The sequence below is a fragment of the Echinococcus granulosus genome (genome assembly GCF_000524195.1).
Source record: "Echinococcus granulosus chromosome Unknown EG_S00028, whole genome shotgun sequence".
NCBI classification, from domain to species: domain Eukaryota; kingdom Metazoa; phylum Platyhelminthes; class Cestoda; order Cyclophyllidea; family Taeniidae; genus Echinococcus; species Echinococcus granulosus.
Genome location: NW_020170408.1, coordinates 170956 through 184676, shown reverse-complemented (window position 1 = coordinate 184676; position 13721 = coordinate 170956). Strand labels below are relative to the sequence as shown.

General features: G+C 43.3%; 1 protein-coding gene across 1 annotated transcript; it reads right to left on the bottom strand. All coding sequences in view use genetic code 11, as the record gives it.

Annotated features, from left to right (window-relative positions):
- Positions 1-5232: 5232 nt before the first annotated feature.
- Positions 5233-13685, bottom strand: EGR_04457 (E3 ubiquitin-protein ligase 5-Mar; the record flags this gene model as incomplete). Its single annotated transcript, XM_024493706.1, is given in 8 exon segments — positions 5233-5359; positions 6590-6763; positions 6957-7060; positions 9199-9356; positions 9449-9766; positions 9807-10074; positions 13470-13528; positions 13547-13685. 8 exon segments carry the CDS (start codon positions 13683-13685, stop codon positions 5233-5235), a joined length of 1347 nt encoding a protein of 448 aa, XP_024351820.1.
- Positions 13686-13721: the final 36 nt, after the last annotated feature.

Genomic DNA, 13721 nt, shown 5'->3' with positions numbered 1-13721 from the left:
TGTGTACGGACACACACACACACGCACAAAACTTCGTGCGTGGATGGATCAATGACCGTCGTCACGCCCTCCACGCAAAATGGAACTTTGTTTTCCATACTTTCAAAACAACTTCATTTCTCCATCGTTTTCCGTCACATCAATGTCTGTCGGTCACAGAGTAGAAGTCGATTATTGATTACTCATTATGAATTAGTTGTTCCAATCTGTTTGGCCGCCGTCCAAGCACATATCGATTGGAAAACGGATAATCGTTAGAGTTTGATGCGTACAGAAATGACACTGAACCATTTTTTGATAAGAGAATCACTTAATGAAGAAAATTTAGGATCTCCGCACTAAATTTGTGAGCGATGAAAATTTTTGTCCAAGATGTGAGTGACACACTGACATGATCATCGGACCTGTCAATCACTGATGATAGGCCACTCTAGTTGACATCGTGAGCAGATTGTTTGTGATCCAAGGTCTCCAACCTGGCGTCAACTTGCTTAACCAAACGATGGCCTAGAATGTTACAAACAGTTATAAACTTTACTGCCTGAGGGTTTGTCAAGATGGAGGCCTTTTGACAGTGATAGTGATGTCGCAGCAAAGCTAAATTTATTCAATGGTGTGCGTGTATGTGGGATAAGGCTGGGCAAGAGAGAGGGGAAAGGAGGATGAGGGCTATTGATCCCACGGCAAACCGAAGACCCTACGCCACCAACGCGGGACGGAAGGCGCGTAATTACCTCCCTCCTCGCCTATTTCAACGCGTAATTTTGTTATCTTTTACTAATAACGATTGCGGTCACACTCATGCTTACCCCCTTGACCGTAAAGCGGCAAATTTGCTTGTAAATGCGCAAGATTAGACGAAGAAAATCCCCCAGATCTTGCCAAAGTTATCCACAGAGGGGACAAGCCTATACTATCCTTACAGCCGAGGTAGATTTAGTCGTCATCACCCAGGTTGAAGAAGGACTAGAAGACGCTACAGTGACTCAAATATCCGAGTCAAAAACTATGGAACCGGGATTGAAGGGATTAAAGACACCACGCGGCTAAGTTGACGGGTAGAGAAACAGCGTCATTCAATTTTATGTTTGAAGTGATTCAGTTTTTCTCCCCCTATCCCAGAAGGATCCTAATGGTTAATGCAGAATCACAGACATAACTATTGATAAAACACGTGTCACATATATGTGACATTGTTAAAAAGTTTCGTGAAAAATTTATGAATTAAAGCAACTATTTAAAAGCCTACAAGAATTTTCTCTTCGAGGCACAATTCAACACCCAGTTCCGCTCCTAGGTGAGAGGATTTTTGCCTTCAGAGGTCAGGAAAACCAATTTTCCTCCAAGTGGCTAAGTAACAGGGTTATTTGACACCAAGACTAGGTCACGATCATAACGTAGAGACACATCAACTGGTAAGGAGGAAGGAAGGGTGGGGAGGGAAGGGAATGGGAGGGAGGTAATTTTTTCTCAATATAACGCAATATCGAGTCTATTAACACCCAAATTGGCACGACTGGATGGATTTGGGTGTTTGTCAAGAAGTAGGTCATCTTCTACACCCTACTGCTTTATTGCTTTAAATTGGGGAGGTAGATCTCAAAAGTGATTTCTCTGTTCTTCAGCGGGTGGACCGTTCCTCATTAATTTCACTCTCCACATTCCCCCTCCCCCCTCTCACACGGACAGGTACAAGCAAATAGATGGATGGATGGATAGGCGGACACACGTACGCATATGACAGGCACCGACTTGTACGAATAGAGTGGTGGGTGTCCCGGAATTGTGGTAATAACGCTGAAAGGTGGAGCAAGAAAACATAAAGTCAATTGGCATCCCAACAACATCCGTCTGTCGGTCCGTCAGTCAAACAGTCGTTTAGGCAGCTCGTCAGTTTATAATCGTAAAAGCTCGGCGTCATTTCAACTTGTTCACGGAAAATCCGCAGAACAAATACATCGCCTATTAAACAATGTCATCTATTCGTGCTGCACATGACGCGTAACACCAGGTTGCTTCACAAAGAGAGACAAGTGAGTAACCGCCATGTCGAAGGGTGGATGTGGCACAGCTCCTGCAAACTGTAATGCATCAATCATTGTGCTATTCTATAGCATAAGCACGTGTTTTTGCACTATTTCTGGTCAGCAGACCTTTCGCTGGCGCACCTGCCCGGCAAGCTACATAGAAAAAAGGAAGGATACGATCACCTTGTTGAAAGATATACGTACGGGTTGAATGCAACATTTTAAGTCGAACATTCACTATACAAAGGCTCAAATGAGAGGGAAAAGTCTTCTAAAAGAATGAAGCATAAAAAACCCGCGAAAACATAAAAACGAATGCAAATTAAAATGTTATATTGTTTTGTTTAAATTGACAATGGTACGCTCCCGTACTTTGGAAAAAAATAAAATGAGAAATTCAACGTGTGACAAGCTAGTTTTTTTTGCATAAAGGTGTTTCATCACCCTTTTTCAGGATGGTATCCGTGCATAAATCTAGCAATTTTTGAAATAAAAACAGACTTTTAGTATGGATTAGAATAAATTAAAAGTCCCTAGAAAATTAGTGCCAAATGCAATTTTATACCGCTCCCTACTCTCTTCTGCAGATGGGTGAGGTCACACCAACGTGTCAGTGTTCATTATTCGCGTTGGGAAGATTAGGCAGTGCCCTTAACAAGCTGGGTCACCTAAGTTGTGACCATCACCCTGTGCCCGCATTTAGCCTGAACGCAGATGTTGATTCGGTTAATGAATTAGTCATACTTTGACGAGTTCCGTGACGCCAATTTACTTTTTGGGGTTTACCAAACCTATAAGCACTGGGCGATTCTCGCTTCACTGGTTGTAGTGCATGTGAGGGTGATAGGACAACACCGACTGACCAGAAATGGTGTCAAATCATGTGATTCCGTTGGCTCCTCTCTTCACCTTTCGGTGTTATTCCCACACACGGCCCAGACATCCAGCGCTTCATCTTCACAACATTTTGTTGGTTTTTTTTTGTGCATGTGATATCTACCTGTCTACTTCTATATGCGTGTCCGTCCCTCCATCCGCCCGTAATTCAACAAGTCATTTAACCTCGATCTAGACAATAGGTTCAGCTGTGAGTGGCGTGATCTGGAAGCCATACCAGCCACACACCTTCTTGAGTTCCCTGATTATTGCCTCCTCCTCCACTTTTGTAAGGAGTGAATAAGATGGTCCAACAATGACCTAGAAGCAAGAGTCATTGTCAATTCTGTCACTCTTTTAACTGTCCTAGGTTTGAACGTGTATGCGGAACAACTGACAGCGGTATCAACTGACAATAGAAGGTGACAACTGTTTCATTTTTTACTTCCCATCACAGTAGAATTGTTTCCCTCGTGTTGGTTTTCCATCCACCTTCTATGCACAGAAAACCCCCAATCGGACAGTAGAGACGATCGCCAGACTCTTTCAATTGGGGACCAACAAGTCGCTCTCTACGATTGAGTGCGCCTAGGTCTCTTGACTTGAACACTCAGGATTCCTCGGACCTGATGAGAGTCTCCTGCACCCCACACTTTAAAGTGGACAGGCTGGAACCCCTTTCATGAGGTGCTCTCGACTTACCGTATCGATACTGACCCATTTCTCTCCAGGCAAATGCGTGGTGCTAATCGCAGACGCACCCATCCGGACTGATTGTATGAATGGAGCATGCCGGCAGTCCTTTAAGGCGGGCTATGGAGACGCTCTGGACCATGGATGGCAGCACATCAGGTCATTCGGAGGGTGGGAATTTGTGGAATAATTTTCGACTTCAACTCTCCCCCCTTTCTCCTTACCGTTGTCTCTCGCTCCAAATTGGAGGTATACAAACGAGTCTGAAGGTTAACAGGAAGGAAATGTCCAACTTTTTTACAATTTTTGCTTCAAGATATCCCGGTGGAATCTACCATGGTCCATTATTTCTCTCCATTACTTTCAAGTGGGGAGGGAAAACACATTTGAAAAAAGGCATCAGAAGGTAAGTGTGAAACAGTTTCCTGAAGCCTTAAAAGCCGGCTTTACTACTGAGCAAGTGCTATCAACAGTGCTATTTGGAGCGGAAAATGATGCAATATCTTTAGCGAAAGGGACAGGAAATAATGGAGGAGGTGTGGAGCCCTCCGTATTAAAGTACTTCTGACCAAATCGGAAAGGGAAATGCATAAAAGGTCCGGAAATTCGACATTTATTTCATGGGATAACTAATTTCGGAACTTCACTGACGTCGTGACAAGTCATAAAAGTACATTACTCTCTCTTTCTTAGCCATCACATCACAGAGGTAAGCTCACCTCCGCCTGTAGATGAGGAGATGGTGAATGCCTTTGTCAGTAAAGTAACTCGATTGCTATGGAAGAAATCCCCTGGATTTACAATGCCCTTGCCAACGAGATACAACCGCTGTAGTGCTGTTCTCATCTACCCTGGTTCTTAAAGTCCACCAGGTGGAGTTACCTCGATTCTAATTGCCCTGTGGTATGGTCGATTTAGACAAAAAATAGGGCCACCTCCCCTCGCCCTCCCTCTTCTCCTCTTGCCACCGTGGCAGTTGTCACTAATTGCGTGCATACCCACGAAAACCTCTGTACCGATCATTAAAAAGGCTAGGCGAGGACATTGGAAGCGCAAAATAGCGACGTGACTGAATTTCATTACATTTCCATTTGTTTGGAAGCATTTCCTTCGCGCGTCACAAATATGTGACGCACGTTGTTTACCTACCTCTGTTTGCTGGTTCCTCTAAGTCTTGTGATTAGGAACGACAATTTCTCTGAGAAAAATAATCCATTTAGGTTTTATGTAACTAATCAAATAGTGCCTCGGCTGGGAGAACAAATTCCTCTCTGAGGATGGTCTCCTTTACAAAGTCAGTTTTACCTATTTAACACAACCAGTTAGAGGAAAATTAATTCGCTCTAGGTAACCTCATGACCGAGTGGAGGAGGGGCTCATGCCTCTTGTCAATGGCCTTTGGGACGTTAAGGGAACATCCGGTTAGCAGGCTGGAATGTCCTCAGTAAAGTACACACCTTTTTACCAACTGAAAATTCCCTCTCTGACTTTCAACTATTTACACCCCTTGGAGTGGTTGTACTAATATTCAAATGTCATGGCACTTTCAAGGAACTGTAAATACACCGCGACGATTTGAACTGTCCTTTAAACGGTGATGGAATATACTACTTGTTGGTAGGTATTTCAGTAACGTTCAAGCAGGCTGGGGAACTCCAGGCACAAATGAGATGTCGGGGCACCAAGCATTGTTTGTAACATCGATTGTGGTCAAAAAGACACCCTTCAATGACACCTCCATTTGTGACAGGTCCTTCTGGGACCTAGACCAGGTAGGGTAGAAAGTGATTGGAGGATGAATGTGGTGACTTCAATAGGGGTTGAACCTATTGGCATCGAATCAAAACATAATTTGACTGACCTATGAGAATTTTGAATTTTAATGAGCAATTGCCGTGCAGATTAGAATAAAAAAGGAGATTCTGGGTGAATAGTTCAACCTGTGAGATTACTTTTCTAGATGGCAAAGGATGCAGGATAGAGGATACCCTAAAATTGGTCATAACTTTTATCTACGGTGAAGAAAAAGGTCACAAAATCCACTCATACACATTCCTTTTTATGCCTTCTCCTGACTTTCACAATTCCATATAACCAAGGGGGAATTTTGGCAATGCCATTTGAACTAAACCAAATGTCAGACTCTACGGATCGATACTTTGGAATGCGTCCTACCATCGTCAAGTTGCCTACCCCCAAAGGTTGGAATGCAACTAAATGAAAATAACTAATTTTGAAGTACGCATTTTTTGTGCAGCTTAATTTAGTATACCTTTTTGTTCCTGACACCTGTGACTTCTGTCGACGTGACTATGGCTATGTGGGTATTGAATCTATAGAAAGAAGTGGGCGTCATTTATCTTGCAAAATTCCGTTATAAAAAGACTCACCCCCTCAATAGAGATGAGCAGATAACTGCAAAAATTTAAGAACTGGCGAAAGTGGCGTATTCTGGCAAAATTTGAATAAAATAAATTAATTGTCAATTAAGTATGTTACCGCAGCTGTTTGACCAATTAAAAAGGTGCCAAAGTGTGGACAAAGTTGATTGGCCAATAGCAAACCAGTCAGAGGTAGACCTAGATGATCATTGATCCGCGTTGACCCATGGCCCGTACAGTTATTTGTAAAGATAGCTAGAGAGTTGGGAAGAAAATTTTGGAAAACAAATGAACGAATAAACTAATTAACAAATGAAACTTGGAAGTCGTCTGTTCAATTGCTTCACTTGCAAAAGTAGTGGCTCTTATCAAACTCGGTTAATGAAATACCATCGGTCCCCCGAGGTTGTAGCCTTCCCGAGTGTCACCAACACGGTGTAAACATGGCTTTCCGGCCTCCACAAAGAAGGTCTTATCTCTTGCAAAGCAGACAAATCCCGAACACGTAACTAGCTATCATGCCACACCTCCTAATCTCTTCCTGAAAGATCCTCATCCCCACAGCACCAGAGGTGGCCGCCAAGATCAGGACCGGGCGATCAATTGGCGTACTTGAGCGAGACGCTGCTTTGAATCACACACCGCACCATGTCCCAGCTGCCCCACATGGAAAGGCCTTGAGGGCATTGACGACTAGATTCACAACACCAAACACCCATCGACCTCCGCCTACGAGAAACGACAAGACCGACACTAGCAGAGACAACACAAACACCGGCAAAACACCTATAACGCAGGTAAAGCAAATCAAACCAAACCAGCTACTTAATTTTCATTAAGTAAAAGGTAAAAAGTTGAGAGTAATTTTTCTCCTGTATAAGAAGGCAAAAAAGGAAAGGTGTCCGGGTGGAGGTAGCACAAAAATGTTTAAGTAAAAAATAGTCCTATTCAAGAGAGTCAATGGATTCGCACTCTCTACTCTCCGTCATACTCAACAATGTGTCGTCGACAGTTGCGCAGGAATGTCATCTCGCGTTGATAGATGTGTAGAAGACCTGTGAACCCCAAGTAGAACAATCCGCCCTAGAAAACGAAAGATTGAGAAAAGGGGCATTATAGGGGCACTCAGGTAAAACTAGGACTTGCAATTTGACCACAACTACGCGCAGTAGTAAGAACCGGTGCAAATAATTCTAACCATTCCAGTCCTGCCCAAGTCAAACGCTTTTAGCTAAGGTGACAGGCAACAGCGGAAGGTGTCAATCGCGAACCCACTAATAGCACATTTGTGTGGACAAGACTTGGAGCACAGTCGACTTAAAAAAAGTCCCTTGGATAGTTTCTACCCTTCAAAGCCGATTGTACTTCCCCAGTGACAATTACGTAGGGGGGAGGTTCTTTGCAGTCATTCCTATGAACATTCAACGGGTGGACGGAAGTTCTGTTTAAGTACCCGGAAACAATCCGCCACTTTGCAAGCGCGGTTACGTTCAATCGACTCGAAGGTGTGTAGAAGACGGTGAGAGAGAGGCAAAAATTCCCATTCTCACAAGCTAAAATAACACAAGATCTCGACTCCAACTTTGTTACTCTCCCTCACCATCCTCCATATCTCCCATGCGTTGATTATCGCCTCTTCTGGAAGATCTCTCCCTAAGTCTAGCTGTCTACAAGGAACGCAGAAAGTACCACGAAATCCAATAAGACCTAACAATGACTGTCAAAGTTGCCAGAAAGAAGCCCTAAATAGCTCGACAGCCACAAGGTCACATTGGTACGTGCCTCCAACAGAGGTGACCACGCAGACACGCAACCCAGTTAAATAAAGCTAGAGGGCATGATAGTTTACTAAGCCTCTCCTATATGTCAGAAAGTCGGTGAATGAAGTGACAGTCTTGTCAAAATCATTATCTCCTATTCACGTACAAGGAGGATTGACTACTCGAAGAGATTTACGACTTCCCAGGCCGATGGTCCTTTCACTCCAACCAATCATACACCTGTTCTGAGTAAAAATTTACCAATCAAAAACAAATTAATACAAATATCTATTTTGTCTTCAACCATGGCAATACCTACTTAAATGCTACTTGAGTACTATTTTGTGCTAATCCTGAGTCAAATTATTGGATGTTGAAACAATCAACATAAACAAATGACAAAGTGGCGTCACAACAGAAGGTTTAGCAAAATATTTAGGAGTCAGTCGAGGAAAAAAAGGTTGCCCCAACCACCTCCCCTCTTCCCCCCCTCCCGATTTCATCTAGACTTTGTCGCCCACCCGTCCAATCCACCTCGCAGGTCATTGGCTAATGTCTAAGTAGAAGGCGGAGAATAGAGAAATATCTCTAATGTGATGCATCTCCCGATAAGATTTTGTAGAGTAACAAGCGTAGGGACTCTCTTCAAACCGATTCACCAGTCTTGGCTCTTTCCGAGGCAGAGGACCCTTCTCCTCCACACCTCCGAGGTATACGCATTTGTACCCCGTGGTCAGGTCATACCTTCAACTGACCTCTGACCTTCAGTAAGGTACAGAATATCTCTCAGCCTCCCACGCATATACACACATAGAGCCACGGAGAAAAGTCTCCGAGGGACCAAGTTTTGCGTGCCCTATAAGTATCCCGTGAAGGGAGGATGATGAAGCCTTGGGGCATAACCAATGGCGTGTTTGTTCGCCTTGACCTGCAATACCGCCTATGACAAGGTACGCAAAAGAACGTCCTATTTTGATGTTGGGGTGAACGAATTGTTTCTTTACTGAAAGAACTTTATGCTGCTTCGCAAATCCGATGCATATTGAAGTAATTCATCAACAAAGTCAAATCTCCTCAAAAAAAATTTCCAGGGGGAACAATTTTCACTGTTCCTTTTTCAAGACGCTTCTGTACTGCGTCGTAAATCAAAGAGACTCAAATTACATCCATCCAAACCTATACTTGACTGCTCGCATCATTCCCGTCTTACGTGGTTTGGAATCCACCACAATGACTTGAAACGCTACCAACGGTCTCCCACACCTTTTTCCAGATTGTTAGACCTCGTTTTTCTTTCAGATATTACTCAGAAGGTGATCAAAACCACATAGAGAGAGGAGAAACTCCGGTTTCGCTATCCGAATTGGCACAAAGAGCTAAGTGGATCTGTAGAGACTTACAGCATAAGAGCTTTTGAAGTCTTATCTATCCTCCAATAAGGCATTAGAAATAAGGCCTTACTGCAATAGCCTGGCCAAGTCGCGACTGAAAACGGCCAAAGAGGATACGTCCAAAGAAGACGGCAAAACTGGGGAGTGCAAGGGAAGTACAGAGAATGCGTGGAATTGTGGAGCCGCTTTCAGAATCACGTGCCTCCTCCAATCGCGAACGGCAGATGTCTACAAAGGGGGAGGGGAAAAGGAAGAGGGTGAAAAAAAGTAGACTGAATAGTGATTTTACAAAGAAACCGTTCTCTTAAATCTGGCCTCACCCTTTGGAAGTAGGTACTGAATCATCGCCAGCTTATAGGCATGACTGCGCCAAAGCCTTAATAGCCAACTCTGCCAATCCACCATGTGGATGGCAACCAAACAGGTCGGAATAGCCGGTAAGCCCAACAGCAGTACAACCGGATCCATCTTCTCCATCGCCGTCAGCCCCGCCTCGTGTCCACATACCTGCATCACAGTCAGTGCACCATAAGTTACCGCGGACCAGTACAAACAACCCATAACTGCGCCGGTGAAGACATACGTCGACGACACGTCGACAGCCTGATCCACCACAGTCAGAATGGTTAGGAGGGGATCTAGAAAAAAGGGATTAGGTGGGAGGAATGTCAAATCCACCTGCTGGAGGGTATTCGACAACATAATTGTAGCCGCACATTCGGCAACTCAAAGGCGAGAGAGGATCAAGGCGTTGCCTTTCGTCCAACCACCGCTGAAGGCAGGACTGATGAACCCACTTGCTTGAACCGCAGCATCGACAAGGATGAATCCAGCATTGAGAGGACTCATCTTCGCGTTCCAAGCCGTAGCAGATCCAACACATTCGCTCATTCTCGCTACCTCTACCGGACCGGATTGAGCAATTTCCACCCGAGTTGGTGACGGACTGTTTGGTGAAGGTAAAGTGATAGCAAATTAAATATCTCACTCTCGAAAGGCAGGAATTTTGAGAGTTGACAAGACTCATTAAGAGGTCATTAGACATCCTAGGGAATAGTCCTTATGCATCCACAAGGCAACATCAAAAAGGTGGGAGCAATGTTCCAAGTTAAAGTACATTCCTTCTCAAAGGCAGGGAGAGGTTAGTATTTCAGAGTAACAAGTGTACAGATACTCTTCACTTTGATTCAGTAGTCCTGTCCCTTTCTGAGGGAGAAGACATTCCTCTTCTACACCACCAAGTTCTACGTATTTGTACCCCACAGTCAGCTTGCAGTTCCAACTGCTCTCTGACCTTCAACACGGTATAGGGCATCTCTAGTTCCCAACGCACACGTGATCACGAAGAATACTCCTCTGGAGACGAAGTGCTGCGTGTTCCACAAGTATGCCGCGAATGAAGAGTGATGAATCGTTGGGGCACAACCAATGGCGTGGGTGTGTTCACCCAGGCCTGCGGCACCTAGAACTTTCGTTGCCGACCTATCCAAACACACCGCCCTCGACAACGTATGCGAAGGAACAAAGTCTTTCAAGCTTCTTGCCTACCGCCTGCCGATAATGCGGGTGTGCAGGATTCATCTGCACATCTTTCACAACTGACCCGTACACGTGAGCGCAAAAAAAAATGTTAATCTACCTACTGCAAATTCTACAGGAAATTCTTTGCATCGGAATAAACTGTCTACCAAAGTCTGGTATTTCTGACACCCCAATAATCAACTATTGAAGCATTTCTGAGCGACTTTATGTCGCACCTTCTAATTCTATGCAGACTTAATGAAAGACTTCTGCGATTGAGGTAAACTCGTTCAATTATGCAAAAATGAAAGATCATCCCACCGACGCTGGATTGACGCACTTCTCTCGAAGCTTCGCAATCTGTGCGGAGGAAAAAACGTACACATTTGACAAGTCGCTGCGCGTAACAAAAAGGCATTACAGCGTGCTAGGCCGTGGTCCCCAAATGAGAGCCGTTTCACAGGGGATAAAACAAGCCAAGAATAGAAGAACGGTCTTAGTGACTTTCTTCAGTCAATCTTCCGTTGCATAAACACCAGTTCTAACTGCGAAAAGTGGGGGTAGAATCGAGGCGTCTAGAAGCATGGAAGATGATATTGAAGGCGGGAATAAGGCAATTTAACTTATCACAAAACCATAGAAATTCTGGACTTATCACGCATCCACGAGAGGCATAACGGATGAAAGCAGATAATGTCCTTGCAGAGAGCAGTCCCTACTTTCCTACTAGAAAACGGGCAGGCAATGAGGCATAGCTGAACGCCAATATTCATCCCTTCAAGGAATTGTGGAATAGCACAATGCCGCTAAATTTCTGACGAAAGGAATTATGACAAAAAAACAAGCATTTATCAAATCTTTCATCATTTCAACTGGTATTCATCCCTAGACCTGGCAAGAGATAGCCACAATATGAAATGTAAAACTAGCAAAGAAGACTGTTTTAAAATCTCCGGACTACGAACTTAGTTACTCAGTAACCTACAGCGACTAAGCATACTTTTAGGTGGACCGCATTCCCGACAAGAGAAGTTACTTTTCTATAGTACCTGCATAAGTGCGAGGTAACGATGTAGATTAAGAGACCGAAGGATAAGTTCACTGTTACCGTGTCTTTGACCGTCTTCAACCATTCAACTTGTAGTATGTGTGCGCAAGTGAGCCATCAGCTACCTCTCTGTTAGTGAAGAAATGTCATGGATTTTAGAGGTTTTAAAGAGTGACCGAAAAATAACCTTGAATGAAGGACTATACGGTCAATGAAACACTTTCCGGTATCAAATAAACTTCATAAAAGTAGAATTAGCCGCGACTCTATTAGCAATAGAGCTCTTAGATTCTAACTGTGGTTATGCCCAAATTGTTATATCAAGTGCCATGGTAAGCAAGATGAAACGAAACTCTTATCAAAAGATCGAATCCTCCATATTGAGCAGCCTAAGAAAACTGCTGCTTGATGGCATCGCTAGTCTAAGATTAACTGAGAAATTGGCGTATGCCCAAATTGCAAAGTAATTGCACAAAGGTGACATGGGAAGACGGTACTTTTCCTCATCCAGATGATGGACTGAAAATAGAATAGATATGTAGTCTCTAAACAACACTTGAGTCCCAATACGCGACTAGTATTGGTAATCCTGGAATTTCTGCAGGCACGATTTACATGACCCTGACGAAATGTTCAAGGCAGCTCACTCTGAGTAGTTCTAGGAAGTATCAGACAATATAACAAAATTTGAGCCAAAATAAAGAAAAATGACACTAAAATTCATTAAAATATTCGTGTTGAAGGTCCATTTAACTTCAAATAGTTTCTACTATGCCACATTGGTGACGTCTTAATGGGGAGAAAATGGGAGCAAACACCTGAGCCTACCTATGCCAAATATGTATACATTCAAGCGAAAAAAGATGTCAGGGAATTTATTGCCTTAACAATAAAGGTGCAAGAGTTGAGAGTTACTGAATTTCCCGTATGTACTTAATTCTAGTACAACAAAATACATGATAGTGATAATTGGTAAAACGAGGCAGCAGCGATCACAAAATTCGCTACTTGTTAATGCGACATCAGGATAATAAAATGAATAAAACAACCGCGTTACGCTTTAAAATGCAATAGTAAGATCGATATGCTAATCATACCATAGAAGCTACAAACTACCAATCAACAGCAAGCAGATCATTCAGCTTGTGACCAAAATTAAGAATTGATAAATTAAAACAAGATCTTGCAGGAAGGGGTTATTGGTTTAAATACTCACTTAACACCTTTTAAATAAAAAATTATTTTTAAAAACACAATTGCTGCCACTTGGCATAAGCGAGACAGAATGTCTTTAAAAGGATGAGACACAAAATATCCACAAAATAAAATGTTGGAACGACAGTCTATCGTGCAAAACAAAACCTAGGGAAGTTGGCTAATTTTGTAAAGACAGGCGAAAATGACCGCACATCCCCCTTTCTTTGTGAATTCAAGGATGCACACACTAACGCGGCGTCCCGAGAATTCCCTGAAGATGAAAGAAGACACAGTACTCGATCAGAATATACATTTAGCACAGAAAAGGTGTTTGAGCTATTGGCATGCTCCCAGGGCCAACCCGCCCAACAGGGTACAAGAAGGTTAATTCAAAGTACAAAAGTGGCGCCTCACCAATACCGAGGGATAAACCACTATCGTATTACAATAATGTACACCGCAATGGACTTTCACTTAAAGCCAAACTGTATAAAGTTTGTAAAGAAAGTGTTCAACTTCAAGTATATCTTATTGCTAAATGGATTTCCAAATGACCTTGGAATTGGTAAAACTACTTTTTGCAGCTTAAGTAAGTTAATTTTGGGTTTTAAAATGAGGACGTTATCCTTTTCATCTAAAAATTATGCATTACACGGCTGCCTTCTTGGTTCCTCCCTTAGGGCATGTTTCATCGCCTGCCATATCCTGCCGGCTTCCTTCTGCTTCCAACCCTTAAGTTGCATCTTAGCATAATCTTTATTATCTCCCATTGCACGGGACACATGAACCATGATCAGGCTTACACGGCTCTTTGTTATACTCGATAT